The following is a 27,732-nucleotide window of genomic DNA, read 5'->3' as shown; positions in this document are numbered from 1 at the left end:
CATATCTAGAATTCCTTCCCATGGGTGATCTAGCTATGGTTTCAGGTCCCTCGTCTGCAGACCCCCTCTCCCCAGATTGCCTAGGGGCTTGTCCACTCACTGAGGCCTGACTGATTAAACCCTTACCTCCTTTCCCACCTGATAGTCCTAGTTTACACCCCATTTTCTCTACAACCCCAAGACTCAGTTATGTTATAGTGCAACTAGGAATGGACACGAAGGTCCTTCAGGCTGTAATTTAGTCACTAGAAGTCACCAGAGACATTTCTGTTCCCACACTTCTCCCCTCCCTCAAAGCCTGAAGTGTAGCAAGGCTCTCACATCAGGCTGTGGAGTACTGGTCAGACTCCTGTGTTTGTGCTCAGACATGTCACAGGAAGGCACTGTGGTGTTTGGGAATGGAGGGATGTTCTAGACAAGCAAGGAGAGCAAAAGGATAAATGTTTTTACTCGTTTTATCTTGCTTAAATCTCTGGCTATCGTGTACAGTTTGGGTATTAAAATGGGGACCTAGAATGCTGGGATTTAAACTAAGATCTCCAGCTAGGAGATCTAACTAAGATCAAGGCTTGGGAAAGGAATGACTAGAGGCAATGGGATTGTGAAAATTATAAATAAAAGAGAAATTGATCACAGATACCAGCCTGCTAAGTCCTGATGTCTAATCATATTCCGGTTCTCTGCCTTCCCAAAAGACAGTTACGGAGGACTGTTTGGAACAGATAATTCAGTAACTGCCTCCTAAACTAAATGGGGATCTTTGGGAATTGTTAGAATGATTATAGATCAAAACCTAGTAGAGGGATTTAGGAAAATTATTATGCCTCTCAAGCTGACTATCTACATCTGATATAGCTTAAGACTGATTTTAAACTTTTTGGTAAATAGTCACACGAACCAGGAAAAACAGATTTCCAGATTTTTATTTCTGGAACTGTACACCAGGTATTAAAGTACAACAAATACAAAATAATGCTCAAAAAATCAGTGTTTATGTACAAATATTAAAATCAATGCAACAATAGCAACTTCCTCTTGAACATTGGATACTAAAACTTGTTCTGATTGTCACTAGTTTCTCTCATACTCACAGGGTACTTAGTCAAACTGGGACAATTGCAATCACTGGTCATCTAAGAGGAATATTAATATCTACCATATTTAACAATAAAACTAATAGTTTCCCTCCTTTTAGTGAAAAAATTAGGAACTTTTTAAAAAACATAGTAATGTCAATATTTTATAAATTATTTCAATTTCCATTCGTAGACAATGTGCTTTGAAACTCTGGGCGAACAATCTCCTTGGTGGTTGGGTTTGTTAGTTTACATTCAAAGTTGAAGTACTTACTAGACTTTGGTTAAATTAAATAGTACTACTACTCTATTAGGTCTGATCTCAAATATTTGTGACCTTCAATTTTAAAAATTAAAAAGGAAACGATTGCACAATTCTTTGACCTAATTGTACAGACTTTAGGTTTTCTTTTTTTTTTTTAAATAGTATTCTACATCCTTCAAGTAAATTCAGCAGTTGACCATGACAAGAGGAAAACTAAACATTTAAAAGGCCGGCATAGCACGGCAAAGCACAACTGACAAAAGTAAAGTATTGCTCCAGTCACAGCACCAGGTTACACTTGTCAATGTCCACATCCTCTAGTTCCCTGTACACACAGGATGGGCCAGCCGACACTGCCACTGCTCACCATGGATTTTTGGTTTGTTCATATGAAAATATTGCGGCAAATGAAAGAAACAAAGAATTTATCACAGTTTGCTATAAGAATTGTGCTTAACACGTGATAATAAAGGCATTGTTTTTCTTCATACAACTGTAAATCAGATTTTTTATGCTTTCAAACTCAATTCTTTTAATAAACAGTAACAAATTCTCTGTTAAGATGTTTAAAATGGAGACAAAAAAAAAATAAGTCCAGCTGTTGGAAGAAAATTCAATAAATAGCTATTTTACATGGATAAAGTCATAGTGGTACAATTTATGAATGTCACATCAGGCATGCACAAAAATGTATCATACATGACAGGAGCAGTCAGAAAATATTGAATTAGGTCTAAAAAGATATGAAGAATTTACTGTACACATATATACAAAAATCTTGCAAATTATTGCCTCATTTTAACAAGGAATTAAAAGTAAACGTTACCAGCTAGGTAGCACTCTCTAAGAGGCTAAAATCCGGTTAGCATTTAAAAATCGGTTAACTAGCTGGAATTTATTTCTCTCATATCATTTTTCTGGATTTTGGTCAAAAAATCTATTTAAATAACTAAAGTGTCCATTCAACTTGCTGATAATCAAAACTCTAGATAAGAAACACTGTTTCCATCTTGTATCAAGACCCCAGCAATGCATAGATAAACTGCATCAGCTAATGAGAATGGGCATTATTTTCATTTAAGTGCAACTGGTATTAGCATTCAGTCATCTTTGTGTAAATTATTTATACAGACCAGCCACTGTAAACCCAGAGTGAAAAATATAGTTATAACAATGCAAGAATATGCCCAGTATGCTCCTACGTTAAAGAAAGTATACTGAAGGGAGCGACAGAAATAAGGTTCAGAGATTAGCACATCACAGCAATAAGAAGCTAACCACTTGGAGAATATTAGAAAGCAACATGGAGCCCAGGCTACCCATTATTTACTGTGTGCATACAGGAATACTAAATTTTAGATGTATAAGTTAAAGATTGATTTTAAGTTATTAATTTAACTACCCTTTGTCCTCTGTGCTAAACTAAATTTTATAGTTAAATGTGCTACTGCGTAAACACTTCAAAGCAATCTTCATTAAAATGCTGCAAAGAAAAACAATACACATCATCCAAAACCAAGGATGTCATTGCAGTTCACAGTTTGTATAATAAATACCCTCCCTTTCAATCACTAAGACCACTACCTCCTACCTACTCTTCAGCACGACCTTGAAGCGACTTACACTGAACAGCAACACAGGCAAATGCTTTTAAGGTTTTTGCAAAGCAACACAACTAGTAAAATAAAAAAAAAATATTTAATTAAGACGGTGCAAAAAGTAATTGTTTTAACTGTACTATAAAAGCAAAGCTTAATATATCCTAATACTGTATTGTATAGTTTGATTCACCTTAAAACTTAAAAGGAGCATATCTAGTAAAGCAAAAATGGTCAAAGCTATGACAATGGCTTCTTATTCATGTTTGGAGTAAAAGTAAAATCATGTCTGAGATGTATGTGAACACCTGTCACTTTTTAAAACTTAAAAGTGGTAATGTACCATTCTATTTCAGACAGAAACTTCACATTTTTCTTTCCAACTACTTGAGCTAAACAAAGTAGCTTAAATATTCTTCAAGGTTCTGCATTATGTATACCATCTAGAAGTCTATTAACACTTTGAACTGCAGTGCTCCAAACTTAACAAGTGTCCCAAAATGTAAACCACTGTGGCAACTTCCTGGGCTCTGTAGACTGTGCCTCTGCAAGTCAATTTGCCTCGGAATAAACTAAATTACCAGTGACCAGTATGATTTTTAATATTACAATCTTGACAATGGTGGACAAAACCCCATATGAAAACCACATCTTCAAATGCCAGATTTTTAGTGAAAAAATAAAAAAATTTTTTTACACAGAAGTCTCCCGGCAGTAAAATGACCAATTCTGTGTAAGGTAGCCCTGGTCTAGAATATTGAAACAGGATCCAAGCCAGGGTCTTCATCATTTGCACACAGTTCCTCGTGCTGGCTTCCAGACAGATGGTCTTGCTGTTTTGTAAACTGAAGTGCTCTAGTTGAATAACATGAGAGAAGTTTCCATTTAAAAAATCCTTGCATGTTTGTGCAGTTTAAAGAAACCTACCCCTGCTTTTATTAATAGAAAAAATAAAACAAAACGAAACAAAAAAATGCTACATTGAGCAGGGACCGGGGTTGGTACCTGTAAACATTGATCCCACTGCATCCATTACGGCAAAAGGAGCTGACATGAAAAGAAGCCACACATCAGTTCAGAACATCTGTGCTGGTTTGAGCTGGTGGCCTCTGTCTACAGGTTTTAAATCTGGGGTGAGGGCAACGGGAACAGAAAAGGAGGAGGACGTAGAAGAGGTATTAAGGGATGAGGAAGAGAAGCAGAGCTTAAAGCTGCACCACAGAGTTCAATCTTAGTTCCCAACTCTGCTGATCATAGTTCATTTCCACATTTATGGATTGAAAAATGAAAAATACTCTTGATAAATCAAGATATAGTTCTATACATACTGACATCACTGATGTCATAGTGAAAAAGGTTCAAACTTCCAGTGAAAGACTATGCAAACCTGATAGCTCCCCTCAAGTTTACTGGTACTGCACACCCATTGTCTCTGGGCTTCGCATTCACGTCACTCTGAATGAAGGGCAGCGTGCTGATGCAGAGTGTGGGCACTGATGAATCCGTTTGTCTCATTGGCAGACAAACTGCCAAAGTCAGCCACAGAGACAGCCATTTTGGCACTGGTGATGTGATGTGTATGATTTTCAAAGTCTACACCCAGGTTATTTACAGAAACCTCATTCATAAAGGATTCAGGGACAGCTATGCCCATTTTCAATCTCTTTGCTGGTCTTTCCGATTCTTCGCTGCACATGGGGTTTAACTCTGAGTGATAAAATCCAGTCTCAAATAAATTAAAACAATCACTTTCACCATTGCTGGGCAGGGTGAGTAACTCTTCCGTTACGACAGGCACATGATTGACTTGTCCACGAGGCGTGTTTCCCAGTGGGGGAAAGCTATCATCCAGACAGTTCACATCTGTGGGGTTACAGACAGTTGCTACACTGTTGGTCAAAGCTAGAAAAGAAATGGAAAGTGAGTGGTCACTGCTGTGTAGCAGAGGATGCAGCCTGCACCAGGCTGTGCACACCATCTCATCTTACCTGTCAAGTCACTGGCAGTGAAGGAGCTGAGAATGTTCAGCGGCTGATCAGGAATGGGCTCAGGCCGGTTAGAAGTTAAGGCTGAAGAACTGACCGTACCACCCAGAGATTCTGTTTCATCTACAAGACGATCCATATAGTCCCTGAAGAATATACACCAATGATCTTAATTGTCCATCCATCACAATTAAACCTAGCAGCCACTCAAGTCAAACCCACTATACTTACGTAACGCCAGGGTGATGGTTATAGCGTTTCTTTCCAAATTTTGTCTGTTGAGCAAAGTAATCATAGCGTTCCGATTTCTTCCACATGTAGTAGAAGGCTACACACTCAGCAACAGTTCTAGATCTCACCTGGTGAAGAAAGGCAGACAAACTGATGCTCCCAACACCATTTTTAGCAAGACCACAAACACATTTAAATTCATAAGATTTTTCTTGCATAATTATAAAATTATGTCTATCAGTGACACGTCTCTACATGTAATAATGAGGTTTCAAAAGCACAAAGTTGCTAAAAACAAAATGCATATCCACAAACAATGCTGTATGTTTACTAAAAAAGTCCTCAAAACAATTGTAACTGACAGCTGTTGGGATTAACCAACATCCAAAGATAGGTCCACGAATGGTTTTCCTATTTAGAGATCCAGCACCCTCTGGCTCTGCAGCACAAGACCATTCACTAACCAGATGCACAGGACTTTCTGCTCCACATGTTTGGCTCTCTCAGCTCCAATGGGCTTAACAAGTAACTTATAAAAGTCAAACAGTTCGCTCCATACCCAAGCTACAGTCCTCCAAAACATTTAACAGCCATAAGTAAGTGTCTGACTGTATAGACTTCTTCATCTTTATTCTCTAGCCTGATTCCAGAGTAAGCTATAACCTAAAGTCACTAATGGAGAAACCATGAAATGCAGTATAACTTTCAATAAATACCACTAACTAGAATATAAGCTTCCTGGAGCCACAGACCTTTTCTGTCTTATCCACTGATGTATATCTCTAGTGCCTAAAATAGCATATGGTAAGTGGAGGGACATAACTGTTTATGGAACAAGTGGATTAAGATTAAATTTCATGAGTCACTGTAAACTGATGTTTGGGATAACAACCCAGACATCTTTGAATATATTTCATCTATTCACACTGAAAGCTTCAACTTACAATTCAGAAAATAGACTATTGTTGTTTTTAACAAACAAAAAGCATGACATTTCCAATATAGTAATGAAGGAATAGGTAATGCAGAGACAAGAAAAGGCACACAGAATGGAAAGGAAGAACCATCATGCCTCAGAAGTGGCAGAAGCTGTGCAAAGACCCCAGAGAACCAACAAAACAGAAAATAAAATGGCAAGCTGGAATCCAGTTACGCAATGGCTCAAGAAACAGGAGCATACACTCACGGCCTGCCTTCAAAGTAAGTTCAGGATCAGTCCAGGCAACTTAGTGAGACCCTGTCTCAAAATGCAGAGAGCTGGGATGAGCAACATGTGAAACACTACCAGGTTCAATCATCAATACCAAAAAAGGTAAAAATACCAACAAGCAATTTTAGCAAGGTTTCAGGATTGAGGATTAAACCATTAAGATTAACCAAGCATAGTAGTTTGCACCTATAATCTGAGGACTGGGAAGGCTGAAGTAGGAAGATCAGTAAGTGTGAGGCCTGCCTGGGTTACAGTGGGCCAGGCCAGTCTAGACTACATAAGTGAGACATTAGCTTTAAGTAACTATATATACATATATAAATATAGGGATAAAACCAGTAATTTAGAAACACCTATTACTTCCCTATGTACAAATGAGCTGAAATTAAAACTGAAAATAATTCATACATCAGTACCTTCTCAACTAGATCTGAGTAAAATTATATTAAACACTTAATGAAGAAATTAATAGATGTATAGTCCATGTTCCTGGATAAGAAGACTAAAGATTCAATATAATCCCAATAAAACTCCAGCAGGTTACTCTGTGGGCACTGATTAGCTGACTCTATATGGAACACAAAGGCAAAGGAACAAGACTACGTAACAGGGTTTTTCTGTGTAGCCCTGGCTGTCCTGGAACTCATTCTGTAGACCAGGCTGGCCTCGAACTCAGAAATCCGCCAGCCTCTGCCTCCCAAGTGCTGGGATTAAAGGCATGCGCCACCACCTCCCGGCTAAGACTACATCACTTTTAGCACTGTACAACCAACAGTGTGAATAGGGTAAGGGGCACATGGCTTTAATCCCAGCACTCAGGAGAGTTTGAAGTCAGCATCGTCCACATAGTGAATTCCAGGCTAGCCAGGGCTATATAGTGAGACCCTGTCTCAAAGAAAAGGGAGACAGACAGTAACAGGGATAGGAACAGGGACAGGGAGAGCAAAGAGAATCTGATACAAGGGTGCTCAGGTAAAAAGGCAAACACATTATTAAAGGAGCCCTGTTAAACAACTAACTGATCTTTCTTTGACCAAGGAGTCAAGTAATTCAATGGAGGAAGGATAGTCTTTTAAATAAAGAGAGCTAGAACAAACAAAAAAGAAACTAAAACCAGATGAACACATCTAGACCTTGTATCTTTAAGTCTGTAAGAGTAGTACTGGGTGCATGCCAACACTGAGCTAGAGTGTGGACTTCCGGAATACTTGCTGCTCACACATGTGCACAGCTTCCCTGACAGTGTCCCAGGCTAGAATGGGATACTTGCTGAATGTGGTCAGTCTGCACTGCTGTGTCTATCAGTTACCCACAGTCTAGAGTTGCCATTGGATTCATGTACAGTATGACTATATAGTGTAGTATACACATGGACCCCTGTATAGTAACACTCTTCTGTAAGCCCTCTCCTTTCTTCCTACCCAGCCTCTGCAGTTTTGACTTTCCTACTGTCAGCTATTCCCCATGTCTTCTGCTATTTGCTAGCTTTGTCGTTTTTAATACTAAGTGACATCTTGTTGTCTAGACTGTCACCAGGTTATGGAATGATCTCTAAGGAGATGCTGGTTCCAAGCTCTAGCTGCAATAAAGCTAACTGAGTCTGCTCTGAATATTTTTACACAAGTTCTGCTTGAATGAAGTAAATAAATACACAGAGCAGGACTGCTAATTCATTTGGTAAAATGATCAGAGTATCAGACACTACCATTCTGCAGCCACACTAGCAATGAGTGGGACTTCCTGCTGCTGCCCGCCTGCCCACCTGCACTGCAAGAGCGATTAGGGCAGATTCTTAGATGCTTGTTCTGAATCAGTCAGTCTGTCACTCCCTCCTTGTTTTTATCAACTGTAGTTTTAAATAATAAAAATATGAGAGACTACAAATATCAGAACAGCTTCTAGAAGTAGACTTCCTGAGGAATATACTGAAATCTTGTGTGAAATGAATACTATCACCCTGTGAACAGGCTGTGGCATTTTAATCACATAATAATCATGCTATTAAAAAAGCTATTTATGAAAAAAATTTAAAAAATGCTATTTATTAGCAGGGAACCTTAACAAATTGCTCATTCATTTATGCTATTTAAATAGCATAAAGCATTGGTTGTAACCATTTTAACTAGTGAGCAATCTTTCCATTAGCTCACCTTATCTTTCTGAATGAGATGAAAATCTTTTCCATAAAGCATTAGTGCATGTTCAAAGCTTCGGCACTCCTCTTCTGTCCATGCTGTCATTCCTTCTACAGAAGAGAAAGAAGAACGTAAGACCTCTGGACTCTGTATCGTGGATTTCCCTTCAGACTCACTTCTCTCACACACTCACAAAGAGTGCAGGTTGTTTCAGATACATTATCAACACACACACACACTTACTGCCATTTAGAATATAAAAACACAGGCTGAATGGAGAGGGGCTTAGTAGTTAAGTGTGTACTGTTCTAGGGGGCCTGAGTTCCATTCCTACCGCCTATATCAAGCAGTTCACCACAGCCTGTAACTGGCTTCCCCCCTCTTCTAGCCTCTATGGCACCACTGCTTGTGTATACACAAACACAGACAGACATATATACATCTACATAATTGAAATAGTAAATCTTAAAACACAAGAAAATAAAAAACCATACTTTTTGTTCTCTGCACTGTTGAACAAGGATTTAATGTCTTAGAATACACGTTTTTCTAATTTTAAACGTGTGTGTGTGTGTGTGTGTGTGTGTGTGTGTGTGTGTCTGCGTGTGAATGTGTACAGTTCCATGTACATGCATGTATGAAGATTCAAATAATGGATGTGTCCTCAGGACATGTCTACCCTGTTTTATTGAGATGGGTTTTCTCCCTAACCTAGGGTTAGCTCACTAGGCTAGGCTCACTGGCAAGTGAGACCCAAGAAGCAGCATGTGCCTGCCTTTCATCTCTAACATTGCCAGTGTACACTGGCACAGCTTTTCACATGCATTCTGGAGATTAGCACTGGCTCTTTACCAACTAAGCTGTTGCCCCAGTCCCAACAACCACATTTTTAAGAAAAAATGACTATCTTTCTGGAATAAAAAGAAAGGTTCTATTTTTGGTTTAACATAAAAAGTAAGTTCTTTAAGAATAATCCATCCATATTTATTTAAAGTCAGTATGTGAATGCTGGGGAAATATAAAGAGAATTAATCTGTGCTCTCAAAATACTAAATCCCATACATTTTCCAGCAGACGCTAATGTTGATTAAATGAAAACTCTAGTTAGGGTGAGAAAGCCTTCACAAGGTTATAGCTCAGGCTTAGGGATTAGTTAGTTTAGTTAGACCTCTTTTATTTCTGAATTTCCTCACTCATTGATACTGGGGACCAGATCCTCAAAGCCATTTAAAGCAGTAGACAAAAAAAGTGAATATTTTCAATTCAGGAAAATCGGATCTAAAGACTCAAAGTTTTGACAGCTTAAAATAATCCTTTCAAAGAAGTGTCTTCTACAAGGGAAGTATCTCAAGATATTATCTCAACCTACAAATGTAAGTATACTATTTCCAGCTTTTACATTTTCCATGCCATTTATATAATGTCACTAAGTACTATTTTCATTCTACATATACTTAATGGCGGCTAGAGCACATGATATCCATTTATACAAAAATGAAAATATTTAAGTAGCAGCCATGCTCCTTAACACTGATCAACAGAGTATTACATGATCACTAAACCTACACTTCCTTCAATAAACTTCATGGAATACACTGTACGTCTTTTCCTTTCTCTCATTATCTGTGGTGTGCTTGTGTGTCAGGTGTGTAGAGGTCTGACAATTTTGCAGGAGCTGTTCCTCTCCTTCCATTACATGTGAACTTAGGTTCTCAGGCTTGGCAGTCAAGTGTCTTTATCTGCTGAGCCATCTCGCCAGCCCTCTTTTCTTCCCCAATAATCCTAAATCTCTGTTTTATTTTCCGACTTAAATAAAACCAAAATATCCAACATTTTTCAGTCAAACCATAAAGTTTTTAATTACTCTGGCTCTATTGTCATTGGTGGGGTCTGCTTTGTTCTGTAACTACTTCTACAAGAAAGCAGGTTAGGGGTTAGCGTAAGGGAAGGGTACCACTAACAGGACAAAAGGAAGTGCTATGACAAAAACAAAAGGTTACTGTCTGCTCTGTCCTAGACAGCATACCACCAGCTACCCTGATGAACACCCTCATCATCTCTTCACTGCTTCTCACCTTGAGATGCCTTCCCATTACAGCAGTACCTTTCAATTGCTTCCTTTATATTGTGGTTACACTTGAGAAGTTCATATAATGCCTAAGAGGGAGAGAAAAAAAACAATAAAAACTGCTAACAGTTCATATCTAAGAGCATTTTAAGAAACAAGTATCTTTTAAGAGTCTTGACAAATAATACTAAAATGCTTTCAAATCTCACTACAAGCCAGGTATGGTGGCATACGCCTTTAATCCCAGCAGGTGGATCTCAATGAATTCCAGGCCAGTCTGCTGTCTATAGTGAGGTCTAAGACAACCAGGGTTATGTAGAGACTCTGAGACTCTGTCATGACAAATGAGCATGCTTGTCTAGGCATTTAATCTACAGAACCACCCTGAAAGCTGATTCTAGGACCTCACGCATTTGTTCATTCCTGTATGTGAGTGTCTGTGTATTACATATGTGTGAAAAGTGTACACAGAAGCACCTGTGTGGGCCAGACACTGATTTCAGATTGTTCACCACCACCATACCCCTCTTTTGTTTATGTGGGTGCTGAAGTCACCTTGCAAGAGCAATCTGTTCATTCTTACCCAGAAATCATCCACTATCATCATATTGACTTTTATTTTTCTGGGTCTTCTCACCTGGGAAAGTTCTTTAATTTTTTTTAGGGTTTACTAAAACAGAGTCTGATAGAAGCCAGGATAGCTTTGCATTTTAAACAAGGCTAACCCTAAACAAATTATTAGAGGCACTCACTACCATGGCTGCCCAAATCCCCCACTTAGATACTTTTGGTAGTGGGGATATCAGCATGGTATCCGTCTCTTACTGCTCTCTCCTCCCTCTGTGTAAGACAGGGAAGAGAGCAGCAGGCCCGTGAGGGCACTGTCAGCTTTCTCAGAGCTTCTGCTTTCTCTGTAACCATGACAGGTTCTGCTTATGTCAATCAACTTCTTGATGTTCAATGTTTGGGATGCTAATGTAAGAAATGGCAGCAGACAGAATTCAACTAAAAGGTCAGTAGCAAGATTTCCAAAGCAAGTCTCCAGAAAGATTGAGGCCAGCTCAGCATGAGACAAGTGTGCTAAAGACACCAATGCTAAGAACAACTGTTCAGAACACAGTGGGGATTATAAATATCTATTCTTACTCCCAGAGTCGTGTAGTCCTTACCCGAAGGAAACTTTTCTTTGCAACATACAGCAATCAATACAGAAAACCACTCCAATCAAAATGCAGTGTTGTGGTACCCAGTCCCAATTGACACAGCTATAACGCAACTGTACCTAAGGCTCAGGGATCACTATAGATGAGGGGGCAAGAGTCTTAAGAACCAAAGGATCAGAGAATTTGCTGTGATATTGTGTCTTCTAGAAAGTCGCTATAGACTACTAAGGAAGGCTGAGAGCTAAAGAGAAGAGCCACCAACGGGTTATCCAATATCAAATGGTCAACTCTGAACACATGCATTCCAGTAACATACAGACGGAGCAGGGTGTGTGTGTGTGTGTGTGTACGCATGCACAGGCATAGAAGATGGGGAAGAAGGAATGAGGCATGAGGAGGTTTGAAAAGGGAATAAAAATGACATAATTATAATATCTCCCAAAATTCTTAAATTTACAACTATTGTAAAAGGACCTGACAAAGCAGAATAAATTTCTAGTGAGAGATAATATTAGTTATAAACAGATGAACACTGCCCTGCAGCAAGAATGTTAAACCAAGTGCCAGCAGTATTCTTGAGATCCTGTTTCAAAAAATGGAGAGTAATCAAGACACCAAGGTCAACCTCTGGCCTCCACACACACCCCTCATAACCCCAACACACAAAAACCCCTCTGAGAAAAAGATAAGCTAGTTACATTTCAACTCTTTAAATCAGCAAAGTTATCAAGAGCAAGCTTGCCTGTTCATTATCCCTGGTGTGTGTGCCTGAAGAGACTCTGTCTAGGACCTTCTCATTTCCAGTTCTTAATGAGGTCTCAATAAGGTACTCCTTGACTTTGCTCTCCAAAACCACATCAGGACACCACAGTAGCTGGTCTTCATTTTCATAAGCTGAGAAAGAAGATCTCATTAATATATCACAAATAATGAAGGCATTACTGAACAGAGCTTCCTGATGGGATAAGTAACTGAGCAGTGGTATGAATGTTGGACTAAGAACAGTGTTTGGCTGGAATAGAAGGAAACAACTGTTTTAACTTGACTACATTTTTATTTAGGAAGGAAGAAGCATATTAATCAAGACTTTGCACAATCTCTTAAAATAATGGAGCTCTTAATGCACTGTCACTAATACAAGGCTTGATTTATTAATGTGCTCCACCACCTTATCAAAGCATCACTTTGCACAAGGGTAACTAACAGAGAGGACCCAAGCATTTTACCCCACTGTTTGAAGTATAATCCACTCTTCAAGCATGTTTAATACCTTATAACTTATTGGTAGCAGGACTAAAATGCTTATGTTTTGAACTATGTCCCGATTGTCTTTTTTGAATAGTTTCTAGAACCAGTTTAACTAAATCTGCAGGATGGAAGAAATAGCAGAAGGCCAAAGGACCTAAGGCCTATGTCAAGCCTGGACTGTGTGTGGCATGTGATGGAATAAGGACCACTGGGACACTGGAGACCATCAGCTCTTCCTGCTTCCTCTGGCATAAGCTCTTGCTTAGTTAGAAAGCAATTTAGGACAATAGTGTTGCTAGTACCTGCCAAAGCTAATGGCCCCAGGTAACCATAACCAGTCCTCGGGCTTTTAAATGGGAGAGTAATGTAATATGGAGGAAAAGAGAAGGGGTAGGCCTGGTGGCTGTCTAGGGACGCACCAATTCATTTGGACAAAAACCCAGCACTCATGGAAATAGTGAAGTCTCTACTGGAGTCTCAAGATCACTGAAGTGGGCACACCTACATTCATAACCCCAATTCCTCATGCTTTCAGAACTCTCAGGACCCAATACAGCTGAGGTACAAGTGAGGAGGCAACAGTGGCATAGAACAGCAGCAGGGTACACTCAACTTCCTGCTCTGCCAGCAACAGGACAAAGAATTCCTCCTGGTTTCTTTCTGCTCTCAGAGTTTCTTTCCACAGATGATGATTGTTAACACTCACAGCTTCTTAAGCCCCGGAGTCTCACTCTTGTAGCCCCCCACTTTAAGTAGCCCTGAAATCTAAGATCTCCCTGCCACTGGCTCCCAATGCTAAGATCAGAAGGAGGCCCACCAGGCCTAGCTTCAAGATTACTTCTGGTATATTTTTTCCAGACAGGACTAAGTATGTGGACTCTGGACGCTCCTCTGGATCAATCTCTATACCATCTAGGCTCGTATATAATCAGACTTTTAAGAAAACACCCTGAGTAGGAAGATAATTTGACCTTACCTTTCTCGTCGTCACCACTGTACTTGCCAAGATAAGGGGGAATTTCTGCCTGATATTCTAGACCAATCATTATTTCCTACAGAAAAATTGAGAAGTAAAACCAACATTATAAAAACAAACAATCCCAAATCCGTTGTTACATATCAAAATAAACCTTATGCAACACTAAAACTATCACAAGTTGCTTGAGAGGTTTTCATTTTTTTATATCTATTTAAATGTGTGGGCTGGGGGCAATGTGTGCACAGAGTATAGGTGCAAGCCTAGAAGACAGTGATGGTTTCTTGGAGCAGGAGTCATAGGCGTGAACCATCCAACATGGTGCTGGGCACTGTACCCACATTGTCTGCAGGATTGGTACATGCTCCTAAACCCTGAGCCATCTCTCTCCAGCTCCCAGTGTCTTTAGAGGCATTAGTCCAAATGCTCTATTAGATTACACAGTGACAGGTGGCTTACCCTTCTCAAATCTTCAGGTGAGTTACCACTGTCCGTTTCAACATCCTCAATCTCTGATTCCTTGTCTCCATCACATGTAGTGTTTGCTTAAAGAAGAAATTGCACAAAGTTTTTAAGCACCTAAGAGAATGCCATTTATATACTGTAAAAACTTACTGAATGAATAAAGATTCTCTAAGCCCGTCTGCACTGTCTTCACAACTGGCATCTGTCACAAGGACAAACACCGAGAGCGCTAATACTCAGTGTGTATTCCCCTTGTCACCAAGCCACCACTAGAAACTCCCATCAAGTGCAGCACGGGCGTTTGTCCTCATGGGACTGACCCAGGACTAGCACATAGACAGCTGGGCCCAAAGCTATCCCTGCACATATACAGGCATTGCACCTGGAAACATCAACCACATTAGGAACGAGATAAACAAGGCTGCATTTGTTTCAGCCTAAAGCCCTTTTAATATTACTAATATACTTTAATCACCAAGAACTAAAAGGAAAAAATTTAATAAATCACTAAAAATAAAAATTTTTTGAGCCCTGGTAGATTCTCAAAACAGCTAAGCTGAACCAAGAACTATCCTGTGGCTGAACTAAGTAAGATGTGTTACCACAGCAAGGATGGGATCTAAGTGAGTGTATGGGTTCACTCCATCCTATCCAGATTATCACTGTTTAAGTATGTAAAGCACTCAGGACTGTTTCTCACTACTGAGCGTGTCAGCACTGGCCTGAAGCTTGAGCATCGGTGCAGACACTAGCATTCTTACATCGTAAAGGCCGGGGGAAGAATTCAGAAGTTTCATGAGAAGTCACAGATGGTGTCAGATCATCTGCAGAAGACTGGGTTTCCTCATCATCGCCGGACAACAGGTCTTTCGCTATTTCTTCCTAGAAGAGTCAGGAAGCAGTCAAGTTAGGAAGAGCTCAGTTAGTGGAGATGCCTTTTTGTTTTTATAACACTCAATAATTAAGAACCAATTTGCGCCTTAGTTCTGAAAAGTTTGAACTTCTCTAATTTACTTTGTGTGTAAATACTAATAACATTTAATATTTAATTACATAATATATTGTTTTAAATTTTTAATGACTTATCAAATAGGAATAAAAATTGTAATTGCACACTTAGACAACTTGCCGCTTTATGAGCATGCAAAGAATTTACTGGAAGGTCCAGACCAATTTTCGTTAATTTTATAATAAAAACAGTATATTGTAGCATAGCACAACAGTGTGTGTCTACTGGAGCAGTTTAGGAGGCGGAGGCAGGGGAATTTCATGACCTCAGGAGTTCAAGTCAAGTCTGAGCAAAACAGTGAGACAGAAATTCAAAAACAATAAAACCACAATAAAAATAGAACTACTCAGTGGTTAGCAATTATACACACTTTTTCCAACAATTCTTAAAAATTTAGAATTATCTCCAGTCCAATTAAGTGACTGGTGATACTGCTTAAAACAAAGCAGGTATGGACTTGTATGAAAGTGGCACAGCAGGCACACGAGGTTGAAAGATTACTGAAGAAAGTTCATAAGAAAAAGGTTCCAAGATGTGGATTTCTCTTCCTGCCTAAGGCCTAACAGGCAAAGCAAGCCTCTCAGAATCCCAACTAGAGGCATGGCTGTGGGATTCTCCTCAACAAGGAGTGGGCCTCCCTACAAGCAGTGTGTGAGACACGTCATCATGGCCTCAGCTGCTGTGACCACTGTCACTCCCAGGACCCAGAAGCAGAACTGGTCTGAGCCAATTTGGTGTGCTGGCTCTGGGAGATTTGTTAACAGATGTCTTCAGACCAACTCCAGTTAAAGAAAAATCCCCTAGCTACAATGTCTCAACAGAGAAATACTGAGCAAGAGTGGAACAGCTACTACCACTTTTAAAGCAATAGGATCAAAGCCAAAGATGTTTAAAGCAGTCAAAGTAACAGAAAGTTTATATTTCAGAATTAGAAAAAGCTATCAGCAGAAGAACTTTCTATCAGGCAATGACTGTGACCCTGTACTTACTTTGTCTAGAGTCATATCTGGTAATTCGTCTGCAAGTTCACTTGGGGAGCTGTTTGCACTGGAATTTGCAACCGTTGGAATCGTGGATTCATAGCCGTAGAATGCCAGTAAGTCTTCTAGAGGCATATTTCCTTCCTATGTGAGCAGGGCAGACACAGACTCAGTGAGGCCATAATCTGAACTGTGGGTAACTTCAATGCTCTAAAGTTTATGGTAGAGCATTGCTACTATAGCATAGTATCGACAGGCCAGATTCAACCACAGCCAAGCTTTATTATGGCTTTTTTGTGTATTGCTGTGTAAAATAGTACTAAGCCCAGTGCTTAATTGGTATATTAACAAAAGCAAATAGTTCCAATAAACCAATCAAGTGACCAGACAACTTCACATCATTTTAGCTTGTTTGCTCAGTTAAATAACAGAGTTCCTGTATAAACATTGGTATATTTACTTTATATTTATATATTTATGTAGTAATGTCTAAACCCCAACTGTCATTTTATGTTCTTAGTTCTTTTTTTTTTGTTGTTGTTTTTGTTTTTTTGAGACAGGGTTTCTCTGTATAGCCTTGGCTGTCTTGGAACTCACTCTGTAGACCAGGCTGGCCTCAAACTCAGAAATCCACTTGCCTCTGCCTCCCAAGTGCTGGGATTAAAGGCATGCACCACCACCGCCCCAGCTATATTCTTAGTTCTTAATTCTGAGTTTGCATACCAGCATCAAGTCTCCTGACAACACTGCTTTGATAACCTGCATGCTTTGGCCTCAGCACTATATCCTGGGTACCTACGCCATGCTTAACAGTGACCCCTAAACTGTTTCCCAAGCTGATCATGGACTTCTAATGCAGATTTGCTTTAACTACAGTGCATAGAACCACTTAAACCATCACTCAAATAACTGCAAAGTAAACTTGATAACTCCCATATTTTAAGATGTTTGCCTATGTCAATTAAGAGATTTTTTATTTTATGTGTATCATCAGTACACTGTAGCTATACAGATGGTTGTGAGCCATCATGTGGTTGCTGGGAATTGAACTCGGGACCTCTGCTCCCTCTGGCCCAAAGGTTTATTTACTATTATATGTAAGTACACCGTAGCTGTCTTCAGACACACCAGAAGAGGGTGTCAGATTTCATCACGGGTGGTTCTGAGTCACCACGTGGTTGCTGGGATTTGAACTCAGGACCTTCGGAAGAGCAGTCAATGCTCTTAACAGCTGAGCCACCTCTCTAGCCCCAAGAGATTTCTTTCTAAAGCTTGGTTTAGTTCCCTTCAAGACAAACACCTCTTGTCATACAGTACACTGTACAGAGATATTAACATGAAGCATGTGAAGTGTCCTCGAGTGACCATAAAGTGTGCTAAGCACAGATAGTGCCTACAGGATGCTGGATATCCACCAGGCCCTCAAGGAACTTAGGCTGAAGGTCCCTGAACTTTGGCTTTTGTTCTATAGATACAGAACTTAGGTATAGCACTGGGCTTCACCACAGACAGAGCTTAGACTAAACTGTATGACACAATGCTAACTTACAAATATTAAGTCAGCCAGGACATTACTCATGCCAAGGAAGAACCACCATGGCCCACTCTTTGCTGAACCTGGAGAACTCGGAAGGGAATGAGCATCAGCTCGGTCTCCCTCCAAAAGCATCCTCTTTGGCTCTTGGCTCTTATCCTGCTGCCCTGTTGCCACCTTGCCAGCCACCTGTCTGTAGCATCGTTTCTCTAGGACTTCAGTGACCCTCCTCCATAGTGTGAAGACTGCTGTTGTTCCTCATGTCCTGATGGTCTATCATATCACTGACTCTAGTTGAGAGTTATTGGACAGGGATATAGAAAATTACAGAAAATCCTTTCTCTGAAGGAATTCAGTGCTACTGAGAGAATCAGACAGGCTAGCTGCCATACAACAACGGCTGTGATGCCCAACTCTAAAACAGATCCCCTAATGCTGTGTACCCAGAGAAAGGTCCTGACCCAGGAAAAACAGTACCAAGTAGGGATGAACAGATAAAGCTGTGTGTCTCAGGATGTGTTCTACCATCAGTAAAAGTGACCATGTGTTGAGACCACTGCATTAGTTAGTTGCTGGTATAAAACACAGGCTGCTTTTTGCCTTTTTACAGCTTAGCCTTAGATTAGAGGAACCAACAATACTCTAATATAGACTTGCAAGCTATGTAATGCAAATAAAACACAAAGAACCCTAAGGTAAAGAGTAAGGCTGGGGCCCATTTTCACTGGATAACAGAGAAAAGACACCAAAGCGTGTGGCTGAGACTCAAAGCATGGGACATAGTCCAATGGCTAGCACTCCAAAGGAAAAGATATGCCTGAAGCTGGTGGCTGTGGCTCAGGGAGATGAATGAGAAGTGATTCAGAGAATGGCCAGAGTAGCAAGGACAGATCAAAAGGGCTTCATGACAAGGAAAGGAGTCTGGACTGCATCCCAAAGAACCAGGGAGCCATTGGAGAATAGAACAGGAGGGCTAGTGGACAAAGGCACTGCTGCCAAGCCTGAGTTCAAACTGAAACCCACAGGACAGAAGAACAGACTCCTGCACACTGTCCACAAGCATGATGAGCGTGAGTACAAACACAGAAACATAATAAACAAGATTTTCAAAAGGAGGAACAGGACATATTTGTTCTTGAAAGACTGGAAAGTATTTCCATAGAAAGTTGTGGGGTTTGGAGAGACATCAATAGTGATAAAGATCTCTCTTTGAGCAAAAGGGTGGGTACTTTGACGAAAGACAAGGGGAGGAAGAAGATTTTTTTTTTAAAAAAGGAATTATATTCAAGATTCTTACAGAGGACACAAGTTTTGAGAATAAGGCATCCAAGAAGAAAAGTCAAGTTGGCCAGGAGCCTGGAGCTCAGAGAATCAGGCTAGGCTAAAGATATAAATCTGGCATTCATTAGCATCTAGATGATATTTAAAGCCATAGGAGCTGATGAGCTCACCTACAAAAAGGGCAGAGAGAAAAGGGTCTGTGCTTTACTCCAAGATACAGGAGCTTATAGGGAATGGGGCAGAGTTATAAATCTTAAAATGGGATCTTTATTCTAGACCAAGGAGAATAAGAATCTGAAGGAAGAGAATTTCATATGTAACATGTAAGAGAGGAAAATAGTTTAAGTTATTTGATAGCAGGAATGAAAGAGATGTGAGTCTAAACAGTAAGAACTTCCAGCCTGAGTAGCCAGCTAACTCAAGCACCATGATAAGGAAGCGCCACGAAACCTGAGGGAGAGCCCATGGATGGGTAAAATGAGGGGAAGACAAGGGCAGAATCAGAGTGAATTTAGAGCCTACAACTAAGAGAGATGGAGGCAGGTGAGTACGGTAGACCCAAGAAAGCAGGATGCTGAGAAGCTGAGGGTGTTCACTGCGGTCAAACAGCATGGAGAAACAAGTGAAAAAAGGCAAGCAAGAATTCTTACCATCTGGCAACCAGGATCATTGGTGATCTTACAATGAGCTGGAAGAGGCCAAACTAAGGGTTGACTGGAGGGAGAAGCACAGAGATGTCTGACACTTGACTAAAAAGGAGAGTGACCAAGAGCAATACCAGGTCAAGAGGTAAGTTCATCCAAATGGGAGACATACTTGACAAGAATCCTGACAACTTCTTTTTAAGAGAATATAATCTCAGCACTAGAGAGACTGAGCCCAGATGTGAGACGGGTCTATCTCAAATGGTCGGTAAGTAGAATAAACTGAGGGCAAAAGGGGTATATATGAACTCGTGTGAGATGAGGCATACACTTCTAGGACAGGACAGGCTGAAAATAGAAAAATCAGACGTGGGAAAGAGGCAAGAGGTTCTTGGTTCTTCATAAAAACACCATTGTTAAACAAAGATGCAGGATCACAGAGACCTTACTAAGGTCAAAGATGGCAGACAGCCTTCCTAGTGGGGTTGATATTGAAGACTACTGTTCAGAAAGCATTGGATTTGATACTGGTTAAAGAGAATCCAGTTTCTGAAGCATTTTGCAAACGAATTTCCTATTAGAACCTAGTGTTTTCACACTTTTCCCCTCAAAACTGAGTTACCAAGGCTCAAGGTCATCTGCAATGGCTAGCTCAGCTGACAAATTCCATCCAATCATGCTAGACAGATCTTTTTCCCCTCTTGTTGGGCCTTTGGTTGAATTTATTTAATTTTAAGGACACAGGTAAGTGCAGCCATGTTTTACCAATGAACTGCTTTAAAATGGGAAGAGTATGTATGAGGAAAGTAGAGTATGTAAGAGTCACAGGGCATGCTGAGTGCTGATCATCACCTTGGGTAAACCACCTAGCCCCTTACAACTCCATTTCTCTGTCTGTAAAAAAGGAAAATACCATTATTTTAATCTGTGATCATGTTAGAAATTAGGATATATACTACTACCAGCCACATGTTCATCTGTATTATTTCTTAACCAGTGGAACATTTCAGTCAGTAACAGGGAAATAAGTTAATACTCTTCTGGCATGCATCATGCGTTGCCTGGCAGGTAAATTATGACTATGATGCAGATCAAATTCAGTACCTAATACATTATTCCTAAGACTCTGCAAAAACAATACATATAGAATCTTTAAATCTATAACTTTTAATCTTTCCACAAAACCTAGTGTAAAGGATGATTTAAAGTTTTTTTATTTAAACTTCTAAGTTTTTAGAAAATTTAATAACAATCTTAAGAGCTACATCTAAATCTAGAACTACTAAATTAAAATTCGAAAAGCAGTTCTATGAAAAAAAAAATTTATGAAGCTTACGATAAAGCCTTACTTTGCTATAACTAAAATAACTAAATTCTAGCCACACAATCTAAGAGCCACAGAAGAAAAGCTAATTTTGCATCTCTTATCTCTATTCTTATATGATGTGGAAAATGCCACATGATAAGCATGATAGCCAAAAATTTGTAAGCACTAAATTATATTCATAGTCACTCTAGTACAAAAATAAAAACTTCTAATTTTTGAAAATGAACATTAACATCCTATCCCTAAAACTATTGGAATATACCAATGCCTAAATGGTAGTTTCAATAACAAAGATCAATGTATTATCTTATATTACATGAAAACAGTCAAAATAAAATTTCTGCAAGTTTTACCCTTTCTGTTTCTTTTACTCATTTTTGTGTTTCATTAAATAGCAGTAAATAGAGACGGCTACATTTTATTGAAGAAAAGAACCATTATTCAGAGGATGTAGCAGGAACTCCTGTCTCCTGTCCACTGCATGCTAGGAAAAAACTAGCTTCTGAATGGCAAACAGCTTGAGTCTTCAGAAAACTTTAAAGATCATTGTATTCTGCAAAGCAGCAGAACCATCTAGAGACTGATACATGTTAAAAGGCTACAAAAGCATAAATTTTCTAAATGTACAAATTCAGAGGTGGGTTGTCAAGAAACAAAAATGTAATTATCAGGAGATGCGTAGAAAGAGAAGGACTACATACTTTTAGGTTGGATTAGAGCTCCCTATGTAGCTCAGGCTAGCCTTGAACTCATGATCACCCTGCATCTACCTCCTATATGCTAGGAATATAGGCAGGCAGGAGCCATCACCTGTCTTTTTAAAATAGATAAACCTAATTATAATTACCATGGATTAATTAATCACATGAATGAAGGTGCTTCAAAAACTTCAGGTATCCTGGAGCAGCAGCCTGAGTCTAGGCCCTGAAGACGGTTCCCCGTACAGTATCAGGAAGCAATGGGTACGGTACACAGCCCTGCTTCACCCAGACTGAAGAGACCGTATGTTTGCACTCTAAAAAAACCCAGAAGCACAAGAGTGGTGGGAACTCCAAGAACTGATATTTGCTATTTATTATTCCTGAAGGCTTTTGTTTCTGTGAGGCGGTCAGAGATTTTCAAATGGGGTTCACTTACAGACAGTGGAATCCTACAGCTTTCCAAGGTGACCCTCTGCAAGACTTCTGCTATAGTCCTAGTGCAAGAGAAGGCTTAAAATGCAGTTCATTTGAATTTATATGACTTTGGACTTAAGTTGTGAAGGGCACTCAATCCAGCAAGTTTTGAAAAGATGGCTAGAGGGTGCAAACGGGATATTACCAATTTACATTTGAAAGTACAGTAAAATTTGTTCAGTCTCTTAACAGCATCCTACCAATATAAGTTTCTCCTGAAGGAAAAGATTTTTCCCTACTCTACTACAGGACTAAGTTAAGCTCAAGTCTGACCCTCACTGTTCTGGGATAAGCTAAAAAATAATGCTAAGTGATAAATAATGAAAATGTTCTGACTAGACTACTCTCAAAATAATGAGGAAATCTGTAATATTAGGTTAGGTTTAAAAAATAAAGGTGCATAAAATAGTTCAGAAAGGCTCCAGAAGAACTTACAATAAATAAAATGTCTTTACCAAAGTCTGTGTGTTCTAATATTACAGTTAGCCTTTACCTTTTCTAAGTCCTCAATTTCAGAGCTGAAGTTTTTCCCGCCATCCATCAATTCCTCTTCCTCTAGAGTTCTTTCATCATCATAGTCATGGACCATCATCTCAGCAGTGGGGTCAAAATCGTGATCCTCAGAAGACAAAGACCCAACTGGAAGGAAACGCACTGAGTCACTTTACACACCCCCAAGACCATTTACAGAAGATAAAATGTGTGCTGGTCCTCCAGTTGCTTGATCTTTATATGTGAATTTTATTAAATGAATTTACTATACACTTTATGGGCTGTAAAACTATATGGTCTTGAAAAAGATATCTAAACCAGCAAAGAACAAGGTAGAGTATTCGCAAACACTTATAGGCACCCAGACCATGGCAAGAACAAGGTACAGGATGTATACTGTATAGGCACTCAGACCATGGAAAAGAAAACCTGTAATAGTAACAATATTTCAATGGCATGTTCTGAAGAGAAAAAAAAAAAATCAAAACTTCTTATTAGTTATCATTTCCTTAAAATAGCAAGATCTGGGCACACAGCAATGTGGCATAATGCCTGTCTAGAATACATGGGCTCCTGGGTTCAGTTCCTAGTACAGCCAAAAAACAAGCCAAATGACCAAACAGCAAAAGTTCCAGGAATGGGAGACTGCCAGAAAATGAGTCAAACATATATTTTACATTAACTCTAACCCTAAACAATGGCACAAAATTCAATAGAAAATTGGCTTTTAAGATAAATACATCTTTCTATGAAGCAGCTATATAAAAAACAATTTAGTTTTTTAAAAGCATAGAATCATTTTATCCAGATCTTAACAGCATTTCAAATTCCTCAGAATTAATCAGACATTAAAGTGCATATCCATATTCTAGATTGCTTTACAAATAAGTCTTAGGACTATGGGAAGGTAACATAAAAAATCATATCTGCAGGTTTTGGAAGACATCCCACTGCAAGTTGCTATTGTTGATACAGAGTTGATTATAACACCATATTATTTCTTAATATGCAATCAACAAGTTACAAAAATAAATAAGTAAATAAATAAGATCTTCTGTTCCAAGAGAATGAAACAAGTATTTGAGAAGCAGGATTCTCTCCATCTGTTTTGCGCTAGTATTGAATACAATTGGACCAGTGAGGCTCAAAGCTTAGAAAGAGTAATTCTGAGATCTGGGGGTGTGGCCAGGTATATGGAAGAATATTCAACAATTTGCTCTATTTTTAAGAAAGCTATTGCTATTTTTAAATTTTCAAACATTTAAGCACCACGTGAGATCACTACGAAAACAGTGAACTAGGCCAAAATGTTCTCATGGTGGAGAGGCTCCAACTACAATTCCATGTTTCTGAGTTCAGAGAATTATAAGCATTCTCATTCACACACTCCCATTCGCACAAATTCAAATTTCCACTACCATAAGACTTTATTTGCAAGGAGGTTTTGTTATTTCTTTAGAGGTAAAAATAATTAGTATCAAATATTTACTCACTAGCTCAAAACCAGAATACCACTTTTATAAAATTTTCTTTGCTGAGAAACATCGGTGGAATGCCAGTGTCAAGGATGAAACAGAAGACCCTGAACATATCTACTCCTGGCTTCATCCGTGACTTGAGACTTGAGGCAGGCCATTCAACATTTCTAGGTCTAGTTTTTCATTTGTAAAATACACAGGGCTAAAGGCAATGATCTGAGTCCCTTCCAGATCTAAAATTCTCTGACTAATTCATTAAAAACTAAGTGTCTGCTTAGATACTAAAGCCACATTGCCTTTTAGATTTGTATTTAAATTGCAACTTCTACATATAACGATGCAAAATGGAAAAATATCAACGTGATAGTTCAAATCATGTATATAAATATTCTTTCCCTGAACTTGTATCATAAGAGCTGTTTGTCTCAAAGTTAGGAAAAATTTTAAAAACACTTGTAAAGATATATATAGACAATGATTTTTAAAAACTCACATATTGTTTACTTTGTGTTGATCAATTTTACCACCTTAAAAGATACCTAACCAGTCTTTGAAAGTTACCTAAAGACAAAAACTAAGACTGCAAGGCAAATGGCTTGATCTCCAGTCTGGATGGAGCTGGGGATGCCACAGTAGCAGAGAACTTGCTTAGCACTTAGCAATCCCTATACAGAAAAGGAAAAAACAGAATATACTCCATTATACTGGGTGACTCTAACTGCCTCCATGTAGAATAAAGAGGGTAGATAATTCCAGAGGCACTTTTCTGGAACCCGTTGAGACAAGGCAGATAGAAAAAGGTTGAGAACTTAAAACAGTTTAGCAGATGAGTAAAGAGAGAGAGATACAGCAGAGAGGTACTACAACCTCCCCTCCCATGTAAGTACACCTGTGCAGATTCTGTGGACTCCTTTTATTGGATTGCCAAAGTATTTTCTGACTTCTGTACTAGCTTTTCTGATTTAGCTTACTAAGGATGGTCTCAAAATACAATAACCATATTAATTAATACATCTCTGTGCAAAACCAGAAAGACAGACATTTTTCCTTTATTATTTAGGTAGCTTTATCTAACCCAATTTTCAGTTTAAATATAAGACATTTCTTGAGAGTCACTGTAAGGAAAAATGGAAAGCTAAAAGCTAATAATCCAAGTTGTCCCAAGTTCTGACAAGTTAAAGGGACAATTTCTTTTCAATAAATAAAACTAAAACGAGCTGTTAACTTGTAGGAAGTTAATTTGGGATTATTTCCAGCTTAGAGGCAAACAAAAAATGTTATGTCAAGACTTTGTAATAAGGTTTCTGGGGTACTTTTTTCAAAGTGCACAGAGAACAGTAAACTATTCCTTCCTCTAACAAGGCAATTACACTGGAACTCTTTAAGATCCAAATGATGAAAAAAATAGCAGGATACATTTCTGTGGGTTTACAGAATCCTCTTAGCAGCAAACCTTTAAGCCTATTTCCCTCTGGCACCCCCCGGAAGAGGTAAGAAATTGAACAAACCTGGGCTCGAACTTCCAAAGGAAGCCTGGGAGAGAGAAAAAGAAAACTGTGAGGTTGAATCCGACAGCAAGGAAAGGAGGCAGCGCAGGCAACAGGGCGCAGAGGGGGCGGAGCCGAGCGCTCCCAGGCAGCTGCCAAAAAGTGCAAGACGTAGCTTCGCTCCAGTCGCTCCCGGCCCCTTTCGGGCCCCCTCTTGGCTGCCTCCCCTTCCTCCCCAAGTCCCCAGTGTACAAACTCGCAGACTTCGGGACGAAGGCTGGAGTTGAAACGGGCAACTCCAAGACAACCTTTGGAGCTCGACAAGTTACACGGCTTCGGGAAGCCGAAGCCAGAGCTGGTCGGTTCTCGCAGCATCAGTCCTTCATCCCGGGCATCTCCGGAGTTGCCCCACCACCCCACCCAACCCCTCTACAGCAGCTCACCCAGCTCTCCGCTGGCTCCAGAGCAACTCCTCGAAACGCAACCCCTGTCCGTCCCCCCAAGAGGGTCTCGCCCTCTGACACACACAGCCTGCCCTTCGGGGGCGCGGGTGCCCCAACTCCAGGGTCCCCAACCCAAAGCGGGAGCGTCCTCCCCACCCCCACCCACCAGCTACAGAGGTCGGAGCCGCGACCACTCAGTCTGGGACCAGCCGGTTCCTCCCCGAGTGAGCGGTCGGTCCCCAGCCCGCCCTCTCGGCCCCTAGCACAGCTCGCTCCTGCCCAGCCCGGGTGCTCCCATCACGCCGCCCCCTCCCCCAGCTCCCCCGTCCCAGGGGAGATAGCCCGGCAGCCCCGGTCGCCCGGCGCCCCCACCCCCAAGTCCGGCCCCGGGTAGAGAGACTCTCGGGCCGCTCCGCCGGCCGGGGCATCGAGGTGTGGGTCGGTCTCTCTGCGCCCGGGGACGCCGCAGCTCAAAGGCTTCGGGGCGAGAGTCCCGCTCTGCTCCCGCTGGCCTCGGAGCCCCTGGTCAGGAGGGGCGGCGGGCGGGCCGGAGAGCCGAGGGCCGGGCCGGCTCACTCCGGCGGGGCAGTGGCGCAGCCCGCTCTCCGCGCTGCAATCCAGCCGCCGACCGAGGATCGGCCGCTCTCCACCCACCCCGATCCCGGGAGGAGGCGCCGAGCGAACGGCGGCCCGCGTCAGCCGCCCGGGCCACGGCCCGGAGCCTACCCCAGCCCGAGGCTCGCCGCCGCCGCCCTCCGCCGCCCGGCCCCGCCGCCCGGCCCGGCCGGGGTCGGAGCCGCCGCGGCCTAGTCCCGAAGGGAGACCGCTCCCGCGCCCGCTCCCGCCCCTTCGGCAGCCCCGCCGCGCCTCGCCACCGCCCCGCGCCCCCCGCCGCCGCCGCGCTGCCTTCCGAGGACCCGCGGGAGGAGCCATGGGTCTCCGGCCGGCTGCGGGGCTTCGGGGGGCCGCCCGGCTCCCGCTCCGGCACGGCCGCCGCTGCCCGGTTTCACAGCTCACCTCCGCCATATTGGTACCTTTAGGGCGAACGAGCAGCGCCGAGCCCAGTCCCCGGATGGGGCGCCTGAGCCAATCGCAGCCGCCGCCGCCGCTGCCGCCGCCGCGGCCCGCCAGGCACCCGCCCGGAGGCAGAGGCGGCTCGGCCCCTTATAGGGCAGGCCGGCCCGCGACGCCCCCGGCCCGCTCGCACACCCACGCTGTCCGGCGCTCCCGCGGCCGCCGCTCCTGCACGCGCCCGCCCGTCCGCCCGCCCGCCCCGCGCGCCCACGGCTCTCTGCCCCGGCTGGAGTAAAGTTCCAGCTGAACTGCGGGCGAGCGCGGGGACTGGCTGGTGCAGCGGGGGCGTGGGGGGAGCCCGGGGCGGGGGAAGGGGGTGGCGGGAGACTTGGAGGAGGACTCGACCGACTTTCCCGAAGTGAGAAAGAGTACGCGATGCGAAAGGGAG

The 27,732-nt window shown here is 41.4% G+C and overlaps 1 protein-coding gene across 6 annotated transcripts; it reads right to left on the bottom strand.

Moving 5' to 3' along the window:
• Positions 1-907: 907 nt before the first annotated feature.
• Mier3 (MIER family member 3) lies at positions 908-27,563 on the bottom strand. 6 transcript variants are annotated; one of them, XM_031359991.1, is made up of 13 exons: positions 27,288-27,423; positions 25,849-25,873; positions 22,864-23,009; positions 16,419-16,553; positions 15,182-15,302; positions 14,415-14,500; positions 13,956-14,031; positions 12,474-12,625; positions 10,576-10,657; positions 8,516-8,610; positions 5,156-5,283; positions 4,928-5,070; positions 908-4,841 (listed from the first exon to the last, which is right to left on the bottom strand). In XM_031359991.1, the coding sequence occupies exons 1-13, from the start codon at positions 27,294-27,296 to the stop codon at positions 4,390-4,392; spliced, it is 1,650 nt and encodes a 549-aa protein (XP_031215851.1). In that variant the 5' UTR covers positions 27,297-27,423; the 3' UTR covers positions 908-4,389. The 6 variants fall into 6 exon arrangements, with proteins under 6 accessions (XP_031215851.1, XP_031215852.1, XP_031215849.1 ...); XM_031359992.1 differs by having other exon boundaries at positions 8,516-8,607; XM_031359989.1 differs by lacking the exon at positions 27,288-27,423 and adding an exon at positions 26,997-27,246.
• Between the last annotated feature and the right edge of the window lie 169 nt (positions 27,564-27,732).

This window comes from Mastomys coucha, unplaced genomic scaffold (assembly GCF_008632895.1).
Source record: "Mastomys coucha isolate ucsf_1 unplaced genomic scaffold, UCSF_Mcou_1 pScaffold8, whole genome shotgun sequence".
Lineage (NCBI taxonomy): Eukaryota > Metazoa > Chordata > Mammalia > Rodentia > Muridae > Mastomys > Mastomys coucha.
Note: the sequence above shows the minus strand (reverse complement) of the source record. Positions and strands in the feature narration are given on the sequence as shown.